We start from the raw sequence: 21,735 nt of genomic DNA, 5'->3' as shown, positions 1-21,735 counted from the left end.
ATAAATTCTGTCCACAGAGGAAAAGTCCTGTAAGAATTTACTGGAGCCAAATTGTGAGGACAGGCCGGGAAGTGAAATCTCAACAGGTTGAGAGCACAGTTCTGAGAATTGCAGCTCATTCCCCAAGGGAGGCTCTGGGGGCGGGAGGCGAGGGGGCCACAGGAGCCCGTGGGAGGCAGAGGAAGGGGGCAGGGAGAGCAAAGAGGGGAGAAATCTCCCAGGTGCATGAAAGGTAAACAGAGAGGCACCCTCTTCCCTTACACGGTGGGGGCAGGGCCGTTAACACTCACCCACGGCTGCACGTGGGGCTGGTGCTGGGGAACAAGACACCCCGGGGCTCCGGGGCCTCCTGCTCGGGTGGAGGCTGGGCCCTGAGGGTCTGGGAGGGGCACCCCTCGGACGTCTCTGAGCTGTGTTGGCTTAGATGCAAAAGGGCAGCAGGCAGGCTCAGTGGAGGTTAAGGCTGACCTATGTCAGGGGAAGCTACGGCCTCGGACGTGACGCCCCCCACGGCCCCGCACGGCATGGGTGCCAGCCAGCCAGCCTCGTCAGTGCATGGTCAGCGCGACGACCGTCACGAAGTTGACGTACAGACACGAGAACAGTGCCAAAGGTCTCCGTCAGCATACCTCCAGAGGAACACTGAGACCAGACCGCCCTGTGTGGTGACTCTCTGTCCCCAAGTGTTCAGGGCCGCCCTGAGGGGCCTTGCCTTGCTGGTCAGGGTTGGGGGTGGCCCTGGTCCCCCACACTTCACCAAGCCTGCTCTGGACGGGCAGGTGGGGTTCTGTGTGGAAGTACCTCCTTAGCTCTGCATATTCTCCCCCCGATGATGGGACATGTGGCTGAGCGGGGTCAGAACAGGGCCCTCTGCAGGGCAGGGCCCAGGGCCAGGGAGGCCCCAGGACAGACCTCAGGGCTCCTGTAACCCTGCAGGGCACCAGCCCTTCCTTGGCCCAAACAAGGGGCTCTCCAGGCTGAATGTGTTAAAGACGAGGGACTCCCTATTTTTAACCCGCACCTGAGGGTACGTTCACTGATTGTCAGAGAGGAAGGCGGGGGAGGCGGGGAGAGACAAACAGGATCGGTTGCCTCCCATCAGCGCCCTGGCCGGGAATGGAGTCCGCAGCCTTTTCCTGTAGGGCCACCCACTGGACCGCCCGGCCGGACTCAGGCCCACCCTTTGTTTGTGGGCTGCTGCCTGGCAAGTTCACCCAGGGAACTGAAATCTGACTTTGCCTTCCTGAAACCCAGAGACTTCGACCTTGGGCAAAGGCCCCGGGCGAGCCCCCACCTGTGCGGGGCTGGAGACCGCCAGAGAGTGCGGCAGGCCCTGGCCCACACAGGTGCCTCTTCTGGAGGGTGACAGAGAGCGGGCACTGTGCGTGTCAGACAGAGAAGGCCTCGGAGTCCAAGGGCCCAAATACACACACGCACACACACACACACAAGCCCAGACGTGGCTGAAAAACACGCACAGGTCTGGCCTTGCCTCACGCTGGCCTTGAGTCAGGCCTCCGTATTTCGCCAGCCTCCCCAGTCAGCCCGGCTACCCAGCACATCGGAGGGAAAGGCGGGCTGTGTTTGAAGGGTGTGCGGGAGACGGGTGTTTGAAGCCAGCCCGTGTGGCCTGGCCGGAGAAAGCCCTGACAGTGAGGGGGTCCACGCGAGGCCCCAGACCGGCAGCGTCAGGGCGCCCGGAATGCAGGTTCTGGGCTCCCACCCGGACCACCGAGCCGGGACCACCGCACCTGCTGCCGACAGGCCCTCCCTGCGAGTCCAACGCAGCTTCCAGGCCACTGTGACCTCACTGCCGGAAGCAGGTTGGCCACCCTGGTCATCAGGCACCACTGGTGGGGACAGAGGTGAAGATTCTTCTCCCCGCCCGCCCCCTCCAGTTTATCAAACCGTCCTTCCAACAAAAGTGCGTGTGTGGGCAGAGCTCTCTTTCTAAGCCATGTTACAAAGACAAATGCATATAGTTGTGAAAAAATTTGAAGGGAAGCACGTTAGTTCAAGTTTGATTCCTGCCCCCACAAGTGCCCAGGGTCCCCTGTACATCTTTCTAGAGATTTCTGAGCACACAATGTACGTTTATACATTTCAAAACCCCACAAAACTTGTTTGGACTGTTTGCTCATTTCATGATATGGTTTTGGAACATCTTCCTTGAAGGAGAAGTGACTCTGGTGTATGTGAGGGGGGGGGGAGTGAGAAGCTACGGAAATTCCTCGGCGAGTGGAAGGAGAGACTCCAAGACAACGTAATTACAGAAGGCCAAACAATCGGAACAAGTCACAGCCGGCTAAGCCATCACAAGGTTTTCTGTTCCCTTGCCAAGGACACTGCGAACATGTGGGTCCCACATTCGAGCCCGGCCTCCATCCATCCCTCTTCAATGACATTCTGTAAAAGTAAAACCAACCACAAAAGTAACCCTGATCCTTCTAAACATACATTCTGACGAATCAAGATGTTGAAGAGCACACCTGAAAAGCTAATGAATATTCTGTTGAGACTCTCTCCTGAGACCTCCCCCAAACTCTGCCAGGCCAAAGAAAGAAAAAAAGCCCAAAGACACAAGACCCAGGGCGTTCTCTCCCTAGACACCGCCCAGGTCTGCTATCTCTTCCTCCTACACCAGGCGGGTCCCCAGGAGACTTGCAGCCAGGGAGAGGCGGGCGGCAGCGGCTCGTCCCAGGCTCACCCCTGACCCTGCCTCCCAGGCCCCCATTCTTCTCATCCTGTTGCTCCTTCTACCTTTCGCCCTCCCTTTGCCACACTGTCCCCAGCTTTCACAAACATGCTCTAACAACCACCTGGACTCAAGTTGTGAGGTCTTCCCTCAGAAGTCAAGAGCCTGCACTGCAGTGGGCACAGTCCCCGTTTGGTGGCATATGGGGGTGTCAGCTGAGCATAAATGGAATCAGGAAGCTTTGGCAAGAAACACACAATAAAGATTATTTGGGGGCTTAGGATTTGCAAAGGAAAAACACAGCCCAGCGATACCCAGAGCATTCTGAAGAAGGAAGAAAGCAGACGGTTCTCACAGTAAAAAGCATGTCTGCAAGATTCTGTCTGGCCTCCTTAGCTCCTGGGCTTGTCGGAGTTGGTGCGCCAGCAAGAACCTGTAACATGCGGTACTGGACGGCTTTGTCGGGGGCCTGGCCTCTTTCCCCTTAGACTGTCAAATAAAGAAATGACAACAGCCAACGCAAGAGCCGTCCATTGTGAATGAATCAGAATTGCACCCATTCTTGTCCTGCCCAGGTAGCTCATTCAGTTAGTTAGAGCGTGGGCCAGACACACCAAGGGTGCGGGTTCAGCCTCTGGTCGGGGGCACACGTGAGAATCGACCATTTGTTGTTCCAGCATCAGTAAGTGGAACAACAAATCAACGTTTCTCTCTCTCAATTAATACAAATGTAAAAAATTATACCTATTTTTTGTCATACCAGCAAAAAATTTTTTTTCTGGTGTGCCACAGAGTTTTACTAGTTTGTGTGTGCCATGAGATGAAAAAGGCGGAGAACCGCTGCTCCAGATGACAGGTGGTCTGGACACGTGAGCAACTTTCCTTGTCCTTCAGGGGCTACCGGAGGCTTAGCTGGGGTCTGCTGCACACCCCGCATGGAACGGGGTTGCAAAGGCCCGCAGTTCCAGTTTCCAGCCTGCCTAGAAGCACAGGGGAATCTGTTCCTCCTGGCTCGCCCTAGTGGACCCGAGCAAGTGCGCAGCGTGGCTAATGTGGCCCCATTTTCTCTTCCCAGGGGCGACACAAATCGTGTGGCATCCAGCCCTGCCCTGTCGTGGCTGTAGAGTGGGAGGAAACAGGGCCACGTGCAGAGGTCAGTGCGGTGACTTGGGTGACTTGACGTTGGGTAGGTTCACGGTTGTGGCCTTCCTTGTGTGAGAAGGAAAATGTGGAAAGACAGGGTCCTGGCGCCCAAATCGGTAGCGGCGCGTGCTCAGGACCAGATCCGGCCGGATGAGGCCAGGGGCAGAGGTGTGTTGCCTCTACACTCCCGAACAAGAACCCCCCGAACAAGACAATGAAAACAAGGAAACTACAAAATCTCCCAGCTGCATGCGTCCCCATTTTTACCAAACACGTTTAGGACCCAACTCAGTTACAACGGATGCCATCTCCAGCCCAGGTGACTTCCGATCTCGCGAGCGCGCCAGCCTGGGCGATGCAACCTGCGGCTGCACCTGCCACGAGAGGAAAGCCGGCTCCAACCCGAGATCCAGCTCTTGCGGGCCGCACGGGAAGTCCCTGGCGCGGGAGGCGGGGCTCCCACGTGCCCTAGGCCCCGCCCCCGCCACTCCCGGCCAATCGCGTCCCTAGGCCACTATGCGGAGGGCCAGCTCAGCGCTCTATTGGTCCCGGTCCTGGGGCGCTTGGTCCTGGGCCAGGGTGGGGCGGGGCGCCGGATCCGGCCTATAAGATGCCCGCGGCGCCGTCGCCCCTGCGTCGGCGTGTCCTGCGGCGTCTGCCCGGTCTTCCGATCCAGATCTGCGCGCGTTCCGTGAGCCATGACTACCAGGGCTGTGTGCGTGCTGAAGGGCGACGGCCCGGTGCAGGGCATCATCCGCTTCGAGCAGGAGGCAAGGCCCCGGGGCCACTGATCACTCTCGAAGCCGCGGTGCTGAGTCACCGGCGAGAGTGGCCGGCGGCGCGGGCTGGGCCTGGGCGGAACCGTGGGCCTGAAGGGCCTGAGAACAAGCCAGGGCCGGAGGGAGGAGGCGGCCTCCCAGGGCCTTCACGGCGGGGCGGGGGCGTGGTGACCCGGCCCTTGCTCCCTGCTGCCTCTGCATCCTGTGCGCCTGGCATGGCGATTGCGCAGCAAGTCCGTACGCAGGGAGCCGTGGCCCCCTTGGTCGGTCTGGGGCTTCTTCGCGACCTAAAATGTTTCATTAGTTTAGGGGTCTACAGACCGTGGTCCCCGGCCCCATCCTCCCGGGATCGCTGTGGGCACAGCCCTGCGGCCGAGGGCGCTTTGGTGGATTTGTGTGGAAGGAAGGGTCGTGAAAATAAGAACATGCGGGTCACGGCCAGGTGCTGGGGCAGCAAGGCGCTCTGTACAAACTCCTCCCCGAAGCCCCACTCCGACCGACACCCCCAGCGGGCTCCCCCCCCCCCGGGGGGCATGCGCGGGCTGGATGCAGACCGGCGGGGTCCGGTCTGTGTCCGCGTCGGAGCGGCCTAGGGCCGCAACGGGTCCTTCGTGCTAGTGGGGGACGGGGGCGGGGAGCCCCGGTGTCCACGCGCGGACCTGGCGCTCGGTCTTGGCAGCATGTTTCAGCCCGTCCTCGGTAAAGTGGCTGTGGAGTCGCTCAACCAACAGGCACTGAGACGGCAGGAGATGTCGGGCCCAGTCCTGTAACGTGAAGTGTGCGGACGCTCACTGCGGGTTGTACTGCGCAGCAGCCTGGCCAGAGCACTGTCCCCAGGTCTCCGTGGGGCTGCTGGCTGGTGGAAGCAGACGTTGTGCTGGGCTTGTCACTCACGGTCGGATAACTTACAAGGGAGCGAGACCGAGTGTTTGGGGGGGGGGTTCCAGAGGTGGGAGGGGACAGAGAAGTGTTCGCACAGGGGCACTTAGGGTGCAGCGGTTTTTTCCCCCCTGCAGTGGTTTCCAGAGCTGCTGGAAAAGGCTCGTTGGCATTGGACTGAATTTTGCTGTTTTCACTGGCCAGACCTCTCTGCGACCCTCCTCCTCGCCCTGGGAGGCAGCTGGGCCCCCCTTCCCGAGCAGCCTGCGTGGCCCCTCCCTCCAGTGCCCAGCTTCCTGTGTGTGTGGGGGGGGTTGGGAGTGGGGGTGCTGTTTGTACCCGATAAAGACCTTTGGACAGTTGGGCAGGACAGCTTTCCAGGTAGGCATGTGTTTAATCACCAGTAAGCAGTATTTGATTGACCTGTTGTGTGCCTGAAATTTTGGATCATTTCCCAGGTGTTTAAAGTGAAAATTTTCATCTTAGAGTCCAAATTCTTAGCTGCTCTTGAAGCGTTTGGAGATCTGCCTACACTGAGCCTCTGTAGACCAGGGCCATGCTGTGCTGAGGGGTTTGCCCATTTATTGGGACAGCCCCCCCCACCCCGGCTGTGCACAGGGGCTCGCCCCCAGCCTCTGGGTGCTCCCTGTGGTCTCACCCAGGAAACGTGGGCTCGGGAGAACTCCCCGTTTGTCTTCTGTGCTTTTGGATAATGTGTTTTATAGGGTAACTCATTTGAATTTTTCCTAAGTTAAGGCCGACCCGGGAGAAGTACTCGATTTTTACAACAAAAGAGCACATCCGAGGGCAGCTGTTACCTTGCCACTTGGTCTGAGCATCGCGTTTGTCCAGTGGGAGGTCATCCCGGGACACCTGGGGTAGGGCAGGTCCCAAGTGTGGGAGGACAGGTGCCGTGTGGCACGGGGGCTTGAGTGTGTGTTTAGCAGTTAGGGCTTCTGCTTCGCTGCCCTAAGGAGGTCCTGGATGTGCAGGCGCGGCCGGGTCATTGTCACCCGCTTTGCTTCGGTCTCACTGTTCCGTGTTTCGGTCTCAGTACTTGAGGCAGAAAGGTGATTGAGGTTCAGTGACTGCCAGGTCAGAAAACAGCCCCTCTGCGGCCCTGCGAGCTACACAAGAGTCGGTGCCCCGGGCCCTGGGAGAGCGTGTGTTCCAGCCCTGAATCAACGCTCTGCGCCCGCATCCTCCTGGGGGGCCCTGAGGGATGCAGAGCCGGTGTAGCCACGGGCCCCAGTGAGCGCTGGAACCTGATCAACCTCCCCCCGGGGACAGTGAAGGCCAGGGACCCTAGGCCAGCCAGCTGGACACTGGTCGGGGCCGCATCTCCCTTGGTGGCGTGTCCTGCCCAGAGGCGACTGCCGGCTTCTGACTCCCGAGTCCACGCTCTTGTCCCGTCGTGCGTGGTAGAGGCAGCTTGTTCGGAGGCTTCCTCACACCCCCTGTGCTCTTCTCTGATACAGGGCACTGGTCTCGTCAAGGTCTCTGGGACCATCAAGGGGCTGACCAAAGGCGAGCATGGGTTCCACGTCCACGAGTTTGGAGACAACACCCTAGGTGGGTGCCATGCGGGGCTGAGACCCAGACCTGTTCCTCATCTCGAGACGAGGGAAAGCAGCCACCTTAGTGAACAGGCAGCGGAGCCTCAAAACTGGCTTCTGATGCTGCGTGTGGAGAGGAAGGGGAAGGAGGATTTTTTTTTAAATTGTGATTATGGCTTGATTATGTAAGTTGCAGGGATTTTTTTTTTCACTTTCCAATGTTTTTTTTAAGATTTTATTTATTTATTTCTTTATAGAGGGGAAGGAGAGAGGGAGAGAAACATCAGTGTATGGTTGCCTTTCGTGCGTCCCCTGCTGGAAACTGGCCTGCAGGGAAGCAGTCTGCAACCCAGGCATGTGCCCTGACTGGGAATCGAACCGTGATCCTTTGATTCGCAGGCTCGTGCTCTATCCACTGAGCTACACCAGCCAGGGCTGCAGGTATTTTTTTTAGGAAAAACAATTCAGCCCTGGCTGGTGTAGCTCAGTGGATTGAGCACGGGCCTGTGAAGCGAAGGGTTTGCTGGTTCGATTCCCAGTCAGGGCACATGCCTGGCTTGCAGACCAGGTCCCCAGTAGGGGGTGTGTGAGAGGCAACCACACATTAATGTTTCTCTCCTACCCTTTCTCCTTCCCTCCCCCCCTAAAAATAAATAAATAAAAACATTCAAACAAATTCAGCTGCTTTCTTGCCACCTGCATGCTCCCAGGCTCCATGGGCGGGGCCGAGGGGGGCTGCAGGCCCCGCCTCCAGCACCAGGTCCCGGGAGGCAGAAGTGAGCCGCCTGGGAACTGCCCGTGCTCTGCACGGAGTTCCACGTGCACAGAGTTTACTGGCAGAAAAATGGGTTTAGTGACCTTTTGCCATTTTTGAGTAATCTGACCTCGTGTGTAGACAGATTGAGAACTGACTGGATTTGGTGGAAGTTGTTTTTAATGCTCCATAATTTGATCCCTGTAAGGACGTCAGGACCACACTTGACCCATTTCAGCAGCCACAGGGCTGCTCCAGCTGCTCCTCGTTTTTCCTGCCTCTGCTGTCAGAGGCACTGCTCTGTGGCTGTGGTTTACGGGGCAGCGTCCTGTAACCTGTCTGCTCCCAGTGGGCAGTGCGGGGGGAGCGGCACACAGTGGGACTGTCCGTCTGCAGGGGAAGGCAGGCGGGCAGCAGACTGGTGGTCAGGGGAGTTCCTGTGTCTGTGTGGAGGGCAGTCCCTGCGGCCCGAGGACCGTTGCCGACAGACTGCGGCCTGTGTGCTGCCGGGCCGTGCAGGGCAGCAGCCGGGCCTGCGACTGGGCGCCCTGCCGTTTTCCATGCTGCACACACACGGCAGACAGGGAGCCGCCCAGAGCGTGTGGCTGGGGAGCTAAGTTGTTGTAGTTCAGGGTTTTTCTACCTCTGCACGAGCCAGGACCATTTCCACAGGATCTTAGGAGCGGAAGGGAACTGTTGAGGATCAAGTCCAGGGCTTCTTCACAGGGTGGCGGAGAAATCCAAGCCCAGAGAAGGGTGTGGACTCGACCGCGTCACGGGCACTGAGGCCTTGTTTCTCCTTCCTGCCCCTTCTGTGCCGTAGGTCCCCACTTTCTCCGAAGGAGGTTCTGGCCACGGCCAGCTTCTCCATGGGGTGTCTTTTGGAATTTTGATTCATAACGTAGCTCCTTCTCTTTTTGGTCCATAGGCTGTACCAGTGCAGGTCCTCACTTTAACCCTCTAGGCAAAACCCACGGCGGACCCCAGGATGAAGAGAGGTGAGTGACGGACACGACCTCGCATCAGAAACACGGCAGGGGCTTTTCGGGATCAGCGTGGGTGTGCCATTCGCAGATGGCCCGCTAGACCCGGCACCCTCGCCCCCGTGACCCTCTGCTGCGTGGAGGGACGCACAGACGGGGACACTGGGAGCAGCGCAGTTGCACAGCGTTTACTGAGTGCGGGACTCTTCTGTGCACGGGCACTGGTGCAGGGAATGAGTAACGGCGCTGCCAGTCACGGACGGATGAACCCGCCTGGGACACGCGATGAGACTCCGTTTGCAGGCCTTGTTTTCTGGGAGCCTTCTGGGGGGGACAGCAGGCCTGAGGACAGGGGTTCCCTCCATTTCCCCCGCAGGGGCCCGGGGCCCCGCTCCTCAGCCCGCCCCCACCCCCAGGGCTGGCGGAGCCCCCACCCCACGCGGTCAGAGGCGGCCCTGCCCGCAGCCCGGGAGCCGGTTCGAGTGTTGTGTCTGCACTGGCCGCCTGTCTGTCTGGGGGGCGGTCCCTGCCGTGTCCCTGCCCATGCTAGGTCTGCCAGTTTTTAACTGAGCTCACGTGCTGTTCCTATGCTTTGTCAACGCCAGGCACGTCGGGGACCTGGGCAACGTGACTGCGGAGGAAAACGGGGTGGCCGAGGTGTCTCTGGAAGACTCCCTCATCTCCCTCTCAGGGCCCCATTCCATCATCGGCCGCACGATGGTGGTGAGTTCGCAGGGGCCAAGGGTGTGCAGACAGCCCCTCCCCAGTCGCACACCCGTTCACGGGGCTCGGGCCTGGTTTCCGAGGAGCCACACACACTGTGCCCGTAGCTCAGACCCGGAGAAAGCAGTGAGTGTGCTGGGTGGTCCCAGTGGGGAGGCGTCGAAGACCTGGGCCGGTGAGGAGCCCCGCTGGGCTGAGGTGCAGTGACGCAGCAGGTCCCGCTGGGCGACGTCACCCCGCGCTGCCCAGCGGATGTCGTCTCTGCCTGGCATCGAGACCGCCGGCTTTCCTGGCCTAGATGGGGTCCCCCCTGTAGTTCAGCAGAGTGCCTGTCCCGCCGAGGTATTGGACAGACCCAGTGTGAGCGTGGGCTCCTGCCTGGTCACCACCACCGGCCGAGCCCGCGGGGAGCGGCTGCCCCAAGTCACCCTCGGGGGCTCGTCTGGGTCACACAAACGCTAGGTAGAGGGGCCACTGGCCTTCCACTGTCGTCTTCCGGCCGACCCTTATCCTGGGAACTTTCTTCAGTCATAGTTGAGAAGCAGAAAAGTTTGTAAATGTTTAATGAGGAAAGTTTAAAGTACTGTTTCTAGGTAGTTCGAGATCATTTGAGAGAAGGCCGGCTGTAGCTGCTCCCTCGGCTTCCTCGGGGTCGGGACCGGCACCGGGAGGCCTGAGCCAGCCGCTGGGTGTCAGTGCTTCCTTCAGAGCCGGGACACCCACTGAGCGTGTAAAGGCAGTTTGTGTCTCTGCCTCACCGAGAAAAAGCTGAGCGGTGGTCTGTCCTGCCGCTAGACTGAGGAGCGGCCCGTTTCTCTAGGAGGCGTCTTTGCACTCGCTGCTTCCTAACGGTGCGCGCCTCGCGGGCGCCGCCGGGCAGAGGCGGGCGACTGGACAGTCCCAGCCCCGTGTCCTCCCTGTTCCCACAAGGTCCACGAAAAGCGGGACGACCTGGGCAGAGGTGGGAACGACGAGAGCAAGAAGACGGGCAACGCCGGCAGCCGCCTGGCCTGCGGGGTGATCGGGATCGCGCAGTGACCGTCCCCCCCCAGGCCGAGTCCCGGCGGCCCTGCCGTCTCACCAGCTGTAGGCACTTGATAACCATTAAACTCTGTAGCCCTCAGAGTGTGTGTGTGTGTCTTTTTTTAAAAGTGACTTTACCCGTGACCAGAGCTGCGTCATGATTGCTCGGAGGACTTGGGCAACTGCGTACATCTCGTTCAATTGAAACGTCCGTTGACGGTCGCGCACACGTGGGCGTGGAGTTGTCTGTTTAATCTTCAGCTCTCGTTCGAGCAGTAAATGAGGACCCAACGTGGCGCCGAAGCTCAAGCCTGTTGAAGCATCCGAACCGGCTCCTAAACCAGCTGTCACTCACACGGGGACCTCTCGTGGAACAGGTCAAGCACCGTGCTGACGGGTTATTTCAGAGACTGCTCTGTCGAAAGTATTTGAAATAGATAATTGCACTGTTTACATTTTTCGACACTGGTCTTTGAGGGACTTGAACTTCGATCTTGGAGGGGAGGCTGTCCTGTGTCAGCTTTGGGTGAGCTAAGGGGCTACCCCACTTACCACTTAACCTCTGACAATAAAAGTATGCTCATTTCAAAACTGGATGTTAACGGTTTGAGAGCCCTTTGGTAAGTGACACTGGCCCAGCGATGGCTTCGGAGAGCTGATAGGGTGAGCTCACCGACTGGCCAAAACGGCCCACTCGCCCTGTTGCTGTGAAAGGAGCGGGTGGCCTCATCTGCTTGCGGACACGCCCTTTAGAGGGAGGGGTGGGGCTCTGGACGGAGGAGCTGGCTGGTCCTGGAAGCACCTGTGCAGATGTGAACAAAACCTGAATTTCACGCAGGTTCCACCATGGGGGTTGGTTGTCTCTTAATAGAACATTGTAAAATGTTTCTGGTAGCAAAACCAGAAATAAGTGTAATTCGGATGGGTCATAACTATAGGATGTACTTGATCAAATGCACATCATTTCAGAGGAAAAGCTAGTTTAGAAAAAGACAGTTTGCAGTGTTTTCACAGTGAAGGGGGAGGCTCACGGAAGTGGTGGAAACTGGTTAGGTAGAGAATTCGAACAAGGCCACAGGTGTCGGGGAAGACTCACTCCGGCTCCCTCGTGACCTCCAGGGCCCAGGGCACGCCTCCCCTTGTGGAAGTACTTCCAGTACTTTGGGGGGCTGTCACGTGCAAGTGAACAGGGTGTCCTCGATACTTGCAACCGGAGATGCGGGCAGCAAGGCCCTGGGACCTGAACGTGAAACCAGACACTTCAGAAGAGCTTGTTTGGGCTGTCAGACCTCATGGGTTGGCACAGGACACGGGGTCTCGAGCTCCCTAAAGGCGAGAACGAGGTCACTGCCCCAGCTGCCCGCTGCCCACAGAGCACTCAGAGCTGGACCAGCAGGCAGTGCGGACAAGGACAGGGACGACGAGGCACGCTGACTCTGGGCCACCGCAGACTGACGAGGCCTCTGCGGGGCCACCGGGCGCTGTGGCCGCGGTGAGCGCTGTGTGTGGTGGCGGTGCGGAGCCTCGGGTGGGGCTGACCCGGCTCTGGACGTCTTCATGTCACACCTCCTGGGTGACCTACAACTGCTGTCCCCACCCAACCCCACAGTCTGAAGCAGAGACAGGAAGCACTTCACAGGTGGCCCCGAGTTCCCACTCCCTCCGCCTGGCAGGGGGGTTCAAAAAACCAGTCCAGAAGGGCAACAGGCAAGGCTCACGGGAAGCAAGTCTCCACAGACGCCCTTGAACACGGAGAGTAAGACAAAACGCTTTCAGGGTGCAAAACTGACCCTTGGCATCTCCCACCCTTCTGAAAAATGTAATGGGACGGTAAGAAAAACACCTGGCCTTCTAAATCAGTAACACCCAGGCGACTGAGTAGTTCACAGTACGACGGGCAGCGTCAGATCCATGTTTCCCCAGCAGATTTCTCTTTACAAATCAGTGAGGGCGGTATTTACCACAAAGCCAACAGCAAAAAACAAAACAAAAAACCTTGATTAAGCTGCAAACTATTAAAACCACTAACTTTTACCTTATGAGTAAAACGCCAAAAATCGAAAGCACTGCAAGTCGAGGTGTCTGCAGGCCACTGAGTGCGTCCGTCCCCTCCGGCGGCGGCGGCGGCCCTCCCGGAGACGCGGCGCAGACGGCCGCACGGGGCAGACGGGCCTCGCCCACCGGGGGCAGCGCGTGAAGGAGGGCACACACCGAAGTTTGTTACGAAAATAGAGTTTATTAAAAACATCCCTATTGTTTGAGGAGCTTTCACTGTTACCATGTCTTAAATTAAAAAAAAAAAAAATAGAGAGCACTTCTAATTACGATTTGTAAACTTTTTAAAGTCAAAACTTTTAAAAAGTTACAGCAAAAAGGGTAATATTTATTCATATTTTCAGTATTTTTTGTTATTTTGTGGCTATTTTTAAATAGAAGGGAAGCAATCAAATTGCTTATGAGGCCCCACAACTACCGTGGGGCGGGAAGAGCAGGGCAAATATAATACAGCATCTGTACACCTCCCGCTCCCGCGCCGGTGTCCCTGCCCGCCAGTCCCTGTCCCTAGCGAGCCTCCGCGGCCGAGCCCGACTCCTTCTCGGGGCCGGCGGACGAGGTAGCCTCGGCGGGCAGCTCCGCAGCAGGTTTCGCGGCCACCGCTGTGGCCGCAGACTCCCCCGTGGCGAGTTCTGAGACCGGCTCTGCGGCGCCCGCTTGGCTGAGGGGGGGGTCGACGGCCCGGCCCACCCCCTCCGGCTTCTCCTTGCCCCGGCTGTCCTCCTTCTCCCTGCGAGACTCTCTATCCCTGGAATCCCTCTCCCTGTCTCGGTGCCCACCAGACCGTCTGCTTCTGTCTTCCAAGTCTCTGTGCCTGTCCCGGTCGGGGCTCCTCCGTCCCCACTCTCGCCTCTCACGGCCGCTGCTCTCTCTCTCGTCACTCCGGTCCCCATAGCGGTCCCGGTCATTTTCCACCCTATTTCCGAAAGATCTTCGTCCAAACCTTTCTTGGTCTCTACCTGAATTGAACTGCTGCCTGTTTTCATTTCTAAACGGTTGTGGCTGCTGTGCCGGCGGCGGCTGCTGCGCTGGTGGCGGCTGCTGCGGCTGCTGCTGCGGTGGCGGCTGCTGTGGCTGTGGTTGCTGCTGCCTCCCGTCTCTGTCGTCAGGTCCTGGGCCAGGTCCTGGGCCCCCCAGCCCCGGCATTCCACCAGGCCTAACGAAGGGGCCGTGCGGCGGGAAGGGGCCTTTCATTCCGTGGGGCGGGGGCACCCCGAAGCCCCCCGGCCCGGGGGGCGGGCCCCGGTGCATCATGTGTGGCGGCACGGGCCTTGGCGGCATCAGAGGGAAGCGCTGCAGGTGCGGCGGGGGCAAGCCCGGGGGGCGCTGCAGCGGGATCATGCCCGGCCGGGCCCCGAGGAGCCCAGTGGACGGCGCCTGCAGGCCGATGACAGGGCCGGGGGCGACTCCCTGGGTTCCTGAAAGGCAACGAGAAGCCAGACGTGAGAACAGTAATGGAAGACGGGGTTGTGTTTTCAACTCCCCCGTGGAGGTGGAAACGAGATCAGATTTAACGCACTTCCTCAAACCGGGTGCCGTGTGCAGCACCCGCACCACAGACCCAAGGGGAGGGCCCGGTGGCCGGCACCGCGACACGCTGCCTGTGGACCACGTTCAAGGTAAGTCCGCGGCACATCAGCCTCCACGCAGAGGTCCGGGCAAGTGGGACCAGGACACGGTGCCGGCGGGCTCCGGGAGGAGGTTGGCTTTGCCCCGCCCCCCCTCCCCGGGCACCGGGAGCGCCCGAGAGACAGTGCATTGCATTATTTCCCGTGTCCTCCTAGAAAAGCCTGCACTCTCGGTCTTAATCCTGCTCATTATTGGAAAAAGCGCCACCAACCAGAAAAGCCAGTGACAGGTCTCCCCAGTTCCATGTCACTAAACCCCCCCCGCGCTCAGGCTCACGAAAGAAAGGCCCAGCCCAGGCGCAGAGTGCACTCTGCAGGCGCCCCCAAAGCCCCGTGAAAGAACAGACACCGCATCTCTGGCTAGGCAGAGGGGGCCGCGGGCGACACGACCAAGTGTGTGCTGCTGAAGTGACAGAGCCTCGCTGGGTCCTGTTCCCCCATGTGAGGACGGGCCGTGCTTCAGTTGAGACGTACGCACACCAGTCACCAAGCCAGCGTTTGATTTGCCCACCACTTCAGTGACGAAAGGCACTGTCACCTCTCCATTTATTTTTCTGCAATTGTGGGCATCACAAGGCAAAGGCCATGCCCCCCGGGGGTCCCCCTAACAGACAGCGTTCCAGGCAAAACGAGGAACGTGCGGAACAGGTGGTGGTGCACACGGGGCACACGGCCGGGGCGAGGCCAGCACTGCATGCTCAGTGTCCGCTCCTCCCCTGACCTCAGGCTGCTCTGGTTACGTCCCGAATCTCTTCCTCCCACCTGCTCCCAGGTTCTCTGCGTGGCCAGTTAATACAAACGTGACGAGAATCTCCGAGGTTTCCTCCCCGAACAGCCTGGGGCCAGCCCCCTCCGTGGGGGTTATGCACCCAGCACAGTGGGCTGCGTGATGAATTCAAGCCAGTTCACGCCTCTGGTACCACAAACTCTCACAAGCTTTGGTGTTCAGTTAAACAAAATACCTTCTTTTAAATGCATGAAGAGAAACCTGTTTGGTGAAATGTAAGCTTACATAGGCACGACCTTGGACATAAGCCTCAGAAACGGGGCTAATTGCACCTGCCTTGCATTGAGGTTAAACGGCACAGAACACACAGGAGCTCGCTTGTAGCCTGGCCGGGAGCTAAGCGCTGAAGCCGATATTCAGCATGTGCATTCTGACCGCTGATGAACCGCCTGCCACTGAGTGTCTGATGCAAAGACGAGCTTTCGTACGATCACTCCAACGGATGGAGCTTTACTTCCAGCCAGGGACCGAAGACCGGTGTCTCGGTGTCTCAGGTCCATGCAGCACATTCAAGTAGCCTCAGGCTCGAGGGGCTGTGGCCAATGTTTCTAGGGTTTACACAACCCTAGAAAAATGGGGAGGGGCTCCAAGCATCACCAGAGCAGCAGCTCAGGTGAGTGAGAGGACAGCGAGGGTCTCTGGCCAGACCGGGGTGGGAAGGCCCCACTCCTGCTCGTTCCCACAGGACGACGGACGGCCCCCTCTCCCTGGCACAGACAGGTGAGCAGCGCACTTGGCTCTCGAGCTTCCCACGTCCGTTCTAACGTGGTCTGAGGATCCCTCTCCCGGGGTCAGCTCGGCACGCACTGCGCGTTCAAGCCGCCCACAAAGCGGTTTTACAGAGGAAGACGCTGCCTGCTCTATATACGTGGATGTTTGAACTTGGGGTTTGCTTAACACGCCAAATACTTGAACCCCCTTCCTCTTTTGTAAACAAATGGATTTCCTTAGCCCTTCACGGGCCCGGGAAATTCAGATTTCCTAGAGAATATCCCCACAGTCCCAAAGGGTGGTAAAGACAGAGCTACTGGGTCAGGGGGGATGTGCTGACGAGATGGTCACTGTGTGTGCACCTGGAGCCAGAGGACAGACCCACCCGGTCACCAGAGTGCAGGCCAAAAAAAAAGGGGGGTCGGAGGGGAGAGTTCGGACCCGAGGAAGCACATTCGATAGAAGATATAAAATCCGTGATGCAGCGAGGTTTTAAGATGAACCAAGGAAGTGGCAGTCCAAAATTTCTGTACTTAGAATTCATTTAGATTAAGTCATACATTGGGGTTTAACTCAAAACAACCCAAGACTTAACGATATTTCTTATGATGAGCCAGAAGAGGGCCGTTTCACAATGAAAAGCTGAGCGAGGACACACCTTGGCTGCCTACAGCGAAGGCGCCCGAGTTGCCCTAGTTGCCCGAGCAGCGGGTGCCACAGGGGAGCTGACCACGGCCAGCGGTAGTGGTAGCTGAATGCGGATGAGCGAACGGGGGCGTGCGCGGCCAGGGGGTGGCCACGGCAGGTCTGGAGCAAGCCCGCCCTGTCGGGGGGGGGGCCCTCCGACTTACCCCTCTTTTCCCTTCTCCTTCTCTTCTGGGCCCTGGTTCCCGCGTCTCCACTGTTTTTATGTGCAACTCTTCCACCTAAGCCACACCGGACGGCGGCTGGGGTTGCCCCACCCCAGCCCGCCGACCCGGCTCGCTGTGACCTCCTGACCCCAGCCATGTGTGCCCCTTCACCCTGGCCAGCGATCCGAGTCTCCCTGCTCGTTCACACTCTCATGCCCTCGCGTGCTCTCCCCATGTCCACCTCGCCTCCAAACCCTGCCTGTTCTCAGCTGCTTTACACTGCAGTAGACCAGCCTCGGTGAGATGAAATCCAGGGCCCACGTTCACCCACGTACAAGTGTGTATTTCCGCCTGCACGCTACTCAAGGCTGGGCAACCATCACCATTGGCTCCAGGACGTGCCCACCACCTCGCAGAACCCTGCACCCACTCACCACCCCCCCCCGCCCCTGCGGACCAGCCTGTGCTGACGGTGCAGGTGAGCAGAACCGCACAGCATGGCAGCCTCCCGCTCTGCACGTCTGTCTGAGGTCCACCCATGTTGTTACAGGCGTCAGGCCGGGCACGCCTCACTTTACTGCTCTTCACAGATACTGCTTTTTTTTTTTTTTTACATCAATGGAGGGTTGGGGAAACCCCACAGCAGTCAAGTCCACAGGCACCATTTCTCCAACAGCATTTGCCTGCTTGTGTCTGTGCCACATTTTGGTAGTTCTCGCAGTATTTCAAACCTTTTCGTGACTGATGTTGGGCGTCTGTGACCTTTGATGTTGCCACTGCCGCTGTTTCGGGGCGCCCTAACCAGGCCTGTGAGGACGGTGAGCATGTCCACAAAGGCTGGGTTCTGACTGCTCCCCCGGCCCAGCCGCCCCATCTCCCTGCCTGTCCCCAGGCCCCTGTACTCTGAGACACAGCAACGCTAAACCTCCCCAGTGAATAAATAACGAACCCTATGACGGCCGCTGGGCACTGCAGTGGGAGGGAGGCCGTGCGCCCGGACGCACATCAGACGCTACAGATGGCGAGGCTGAGTGAGGCAGGCCTGCCCAAGGCTGCGGAGGCTGAAAGCCAGGCCCCGTGCACGGAGCGGCCGGGCTGTGAACGCAAAGTAAATGCGCCTGCAGAGGATTAACAGCGCGGCTCCGGGGGGCACAGGAGTGAGAAACTGCCTGCCTGCCGCCATGCAGAGCACGTTAGTGGGTGGGACAGAGGGACAGACCAGCCACGACACGGCCTGAAACCAAAGCCGGAGCCAGAGCAAGGCCCTCTCTTCGATTCCGTGAAGGCTGAGAGGTGAGGAAGCTGCGGAAGGTCGGAAGCTGGTGGAGGTGGGTTCATGAGGTTTAAAGAGAGGCCGTCTCCGCGACAGAAAGCGCCAGGTGAGGCAGAAGTGCCCCAGAAGACCTAGCTCAGGTGGCGCGCTGACCAGGTTTTCCGCACAGACAGAACCACCTTTCACTGGGAGACCACACCATCCAGGCTTCCCCAGCTGGGGAGCGGCACTGCCTGGCTGCAGAGCTTCGGCACAGGCTGGCTCTCCTGTGAGGGGTTACCTCGGCTGTGACCGTGACCTGAAGCCGGTGCCCATTTACTGTCCTGAAAACCCCGGGGCCCTCAGAACGATGCTCAGTCTAGTCTGCCTGTGACCACAGAGACGACAAAGCCTGTGTGACAGCATCTGCCTGCAGCGCGGCTCACTGAGAATCTGAAGCCCGCCACTGAGACCTGCTGCTGCTCAGAACAAAGCGATGCAGAGCATCACTGCTCACTGACAGTGCACCTGGTCACCTGCAGCTCCGAAGGAGATGGACGAGATTAACGTTTTTATGCCTCACCCCACACCCATTCTGCAGCCCAGGGGTCAAGCAGTTAAGAGTGACTTTCAAGTTTCACTATCTAAAAAATACATCCTGTAAGGCCACAGCTGCCCCAGACAGTGATTTCCCTGATGGATCTGGGCAAAGTACATTGGAAACTTCCTGGAAAGGGTTCCCCGATTCTAGCTGCCATTAAGAACACCCGTGATTCACGGGAAGAGGTCGAAACAGCAACATTAACAGGACTTTGGAGAAGTCGACTCCAGGCCTCGTGGACGAAGCTGACGGGCCCAAGACCTCGGTGCAGGAGGCGGCTGCTGACGAGGAGCCTGGAGACGGGACTCAAGTGCCGCAGACCTGAGCAGCGCTGCAGCGAACGGGGCTGCTGCTGCGGATGGATGAGCAGAGACAGGGGCTTCCTGAGACGGGCTGGACTCCTGGTGAAGGCGCCGTGAGGACGGCCGAAGCAACCGCAGGGGCCTGGACCACGGCACCAACTCAGTTGAGAAAGGAGCGGCAGGGCTTGCGAGGACTCAATTTTGAAAAAAGTGTCAAATGATGAGGCAAATTTCACCATCATCTTATTTTAAAAAATTGCCACCCGGATAAATCAGGAGCCATCAACATCAAGAGCAAGACCCTCCACCAGCAAAAAGATTCCAATTCCCTGAAGCCTTGGGCGAGGGTCAGCCTTTTTTAGGAATGAAGTGATTTTAGTTAAAGTGTGTGCATTTTTCTAAGGCACGCTATTGCACACGTAACAGTCTGAGACTCACTCCACCGCGCTGCTTGCTTTACTGCAGGGGCCTGGAACCAAACCCGTTCACGTCCCTGAGGTGTGCCCCTACTTTTCTTTTTCTGACCAAGTAATATTCCACCATACAGATGTACTGCTTTTACCCTGCTGGCTTGTCATTTAAAAAAATTAAAGACCCGAGAAGCTTTCATCTCCGTGCTGGCCCCCACACCCACCAGCTCACTCACCTGAGCGTTGTCCATGAGCACGCGTGCGTTCTGAAGGCCGGGCAGGCCGCACCCCTGTTCAGACCCCGAGCCCAGCCCCTCTGCCCTGCATAAGGCTCTCGGCTAGCACGTGTTTGTGTCTGGCACTAGACATTTCCCTTCCACTGTATCTTCCAATAATAAAGCTATTATAATTTCTCCCATCTTTTAGAAATAAAAAGTAAACTCCACTTTCCATCTCTTTTCAGTGATGGTCCCATTTTCCTGTTCCCCTATAGGAGAACATCTTGGGTGTTCCAGATCACGCACACGTCTCCTCCCTGCCCACCCTCTCTGCGCCCGTGCGCCTGGTTTTGGACCCATCACCCCGACGAGCCCACACTACGGTCCGCCGCATGACGCCACCTCACCAAACGCAGCTGCCCAGTCTCTTCCTGCCCCACACGCGGTACCCAGCCCTCCCACCTACCCAGGGATTCTCTGCTTGCTTCCAGAACACCTCCCATTGCTTGGCTTCCGAGCTGACTGCCCAGCCTTCTCGGTAGCACTTGTGGGACGGAACAGCACAGGGTATTTTAAATGCATGGGGATCGTCAGAGTGATGCTACCTCTGGTTCTAGCCACGCCACTTGCAGCTGTGACAGCGGGCAGGTTTCCCACCTTTTCATGTCCTAGTTTCCCCGTGTGTGACATGGGGTGACTGCTCTGCCCACAGGGTTTCAGGGACTGGGCTGCTCAAACTCCTCACAGGGATGCAGGGAGGGGGAACCTCGGTTCTCGGCATGTTTCCCACATTCCGTGTTGAAGTCTCACTGCTGGCTCTGCCCCTCTCCTTCCCTGCCCAGGGAAGCCTCTCAGGCCCCAGTGGCTGTGCTGACGGCACCGGAACCAACAGCGTCAGACTTCATTTACCAGCTGTTTCCTGGACATGTGCACTGCACAGCAAGGCTGAAACATTCAGTGTCGTAACCGGATACCCTCCCCAGGATACTCTCCCCTGCGAGAGCTGCCCGTCTCAGGAATGGGAACTACCCACCCCCGACCGCTCAGGTCGAGGTCAGTTGTGCCTCCTTCCTCTCACCCCCCCAGAGTTGTAAGGCAGTTCTGCAAGCCCCACCTTTGAAATATAGTCAGAACCCAACACTCACGGCCCCCACAATGCGGGTTTTCATTTCACCTACTCAACAGCCTTCACACTAGCCCCCCTTTCCCTCTCTGCCTGTTCTCTCTACAGCAGCAGGCACAGCAGTCCCTGAAAACAGTCAGTCCCTTAGACCCTCTGTTCTGACCCCCCCACACTCCACCACAGCCTGGCCCTTGCCCGCCACTCCGCCCGCCCCCAGCTGCACGACCCCGCTGTGGCCCCTCGCCAAGCCAAGTGCACCCTCAGCCCAGGCCCCTCTTTCGTTCCACCAGCGATCTCCTCCACGGTTCCCCTCCAGAATCCCCTTCGGCCACCCTATGTACAGCAGCACATTCCACGGGCTGCTCCTCCAACTCCTGAGCCTCTGCGTTCCTCTCTTCATAAAAGTCCTCCACGTGAAATTATTCATTTACTGATCCCCCAAGTCCCTACCCGAACATGAGTTCCAGGAAGACAGGCCCTGTCTCGCTCGTTCAGGTGTCTCTGGGTCCCAGAAGAGCAAGTGCCCGGCACACAGTAGGCGTTGAATAGACACACGGTGAACACCTCGGTGAGCAATGGTGGCAGGGGTGACGACAGACTCATCAGGCGCAGAGGGCGTGGGCTCCAGGCCTCTGTGCAGGGCAGCAAGGCTCTGACCTCGGGAACCGAGGGGGCCCTGAGACCTGCTGTGCCCAGCCACAGGCCCACCTGTTCTGCACTGACCCCAACAGGATGTCATCGTGGCACTCTGCATGAACTTAACCCCAAACTTCCCACTCACGGAGAAAGGCCAGCCGCTCCTCTCCCTGCCCAAGGCCTCGATATCCACAGGTGGGTCTCTATATTCACCAAGTGTTCTCTTTTATTCCAGACATTCAGAAAACAGAAACAGGCCTGCCTGGTGTGGCTCAGTGGACTGAGCACCAGCTTGTGAACCACAGGGCTGTCAGTTCAATTCCCAATCAGGGCACACGCCTGGGGTGAGCAAGAGGCAACCAACCACACATCGATGTTTCTCTCCCTCTTTATCCCGCCCTTCCTCTCTCTCTAAAAATAAATCAATAAAATCTTAAAAGAAAGAAAGAAAAGGGAAACAGGACAACCCTCATGTGTCTCTCTCCTGCCTCCACTCTCCAGTTAGCAACACTCGAGGCACGACCACTCTGCTGGCCATGCAGTTATCGAAGGCACCGTGATGGCCGCTGGAGAGAATGGGAGGATAAGGGGCGAATTCCCAAAGAATTAAAGCACAGTTTAGACTA

The 21,735-nt window shown here is 58.3% G+C and overlaps 2 protein-coding genes across 4 annotated transcripts in view; one reads left to right on the top strand and one right to left on the bottom strand.

Moving 5' to 3' along the window:
• The first annotated feature begins 4,453 nt into the window (after nucleotides 1-4,453).
• SOD1 (superoxide dismutase 1) lies at nucleotides 4,454-10,635 on the top strand. The gene is made up of 5 exons (XM_037161420.2): nucleotides 4,454-4,608; nucleotides 6,975-7,068; nucleotides 8,735-8,804; nucleotides 9,395-9,512; nucleotides 10,443-10,635. The coding sequence occupies exons 1-5, from the start codon at nucleotides 4,537-4,539 to the stop codon at nucleotides 10,548-10,550; spliced, it is 462 nt and encodes a 153-aa protein (XP_037017315.2). The 5' UTR covers nucleotides 4,454-4,536; the 3' UTR covers nucleotides 10,551-10,635.
• Nucleotides 10,636-12,757: 2,122 nt separating this feature from the next.
• The window catches only part of SCAF4 (SR-related CTD associated factor 4), a 53,899-nt gene continuing 44,921 nt past the window's right edge, over nucleotides 12,758-21,735 (bottom strand). The window contains exon 20 of one of the 3 annotated variants that reach the window (XM_037161310.2): nucleotides 12,758-14,008. In XM_037161310.2, the coding sequence (XP_037017205.2) occupies nucleotides 13,098-14,008 (911 nt within the window). In that variant the 3' untranslated portion in view covers nucleotides 12,758-13,097. The remainder of the gene's footprint in view (nucleotides 14,009-21,735) is intronic. The other 2 variants (XM_037161309.2, XM_037161311.2) reach the window with 2 other exon arrangements.

This window comes from Artibeus jamaicensis, unplaced genomic scaffold (genome assembly GCF_021234435.1).
Source record: "Artibeus jamaicensis isolate MK-2021 breed Jamaican fruit bat unplaced genomic scaffold, CSHL_Jam_final scaffold_474, whole genome shotgun sequence".
In the NCBI taxonomy this organism is placed as follows: domain Eukaryota; kingdom Metazoa; phylum Chordata; class Mammalia; order Chiroptera; family Phyllostomidae; genus Artibeus; species Artibeus jamaicensis.
The sequence above is the reverse complement of the archived record's forward strand: the minus strand, read 5'-3'. Positions and strand labels throughout refer to the sequence as shown.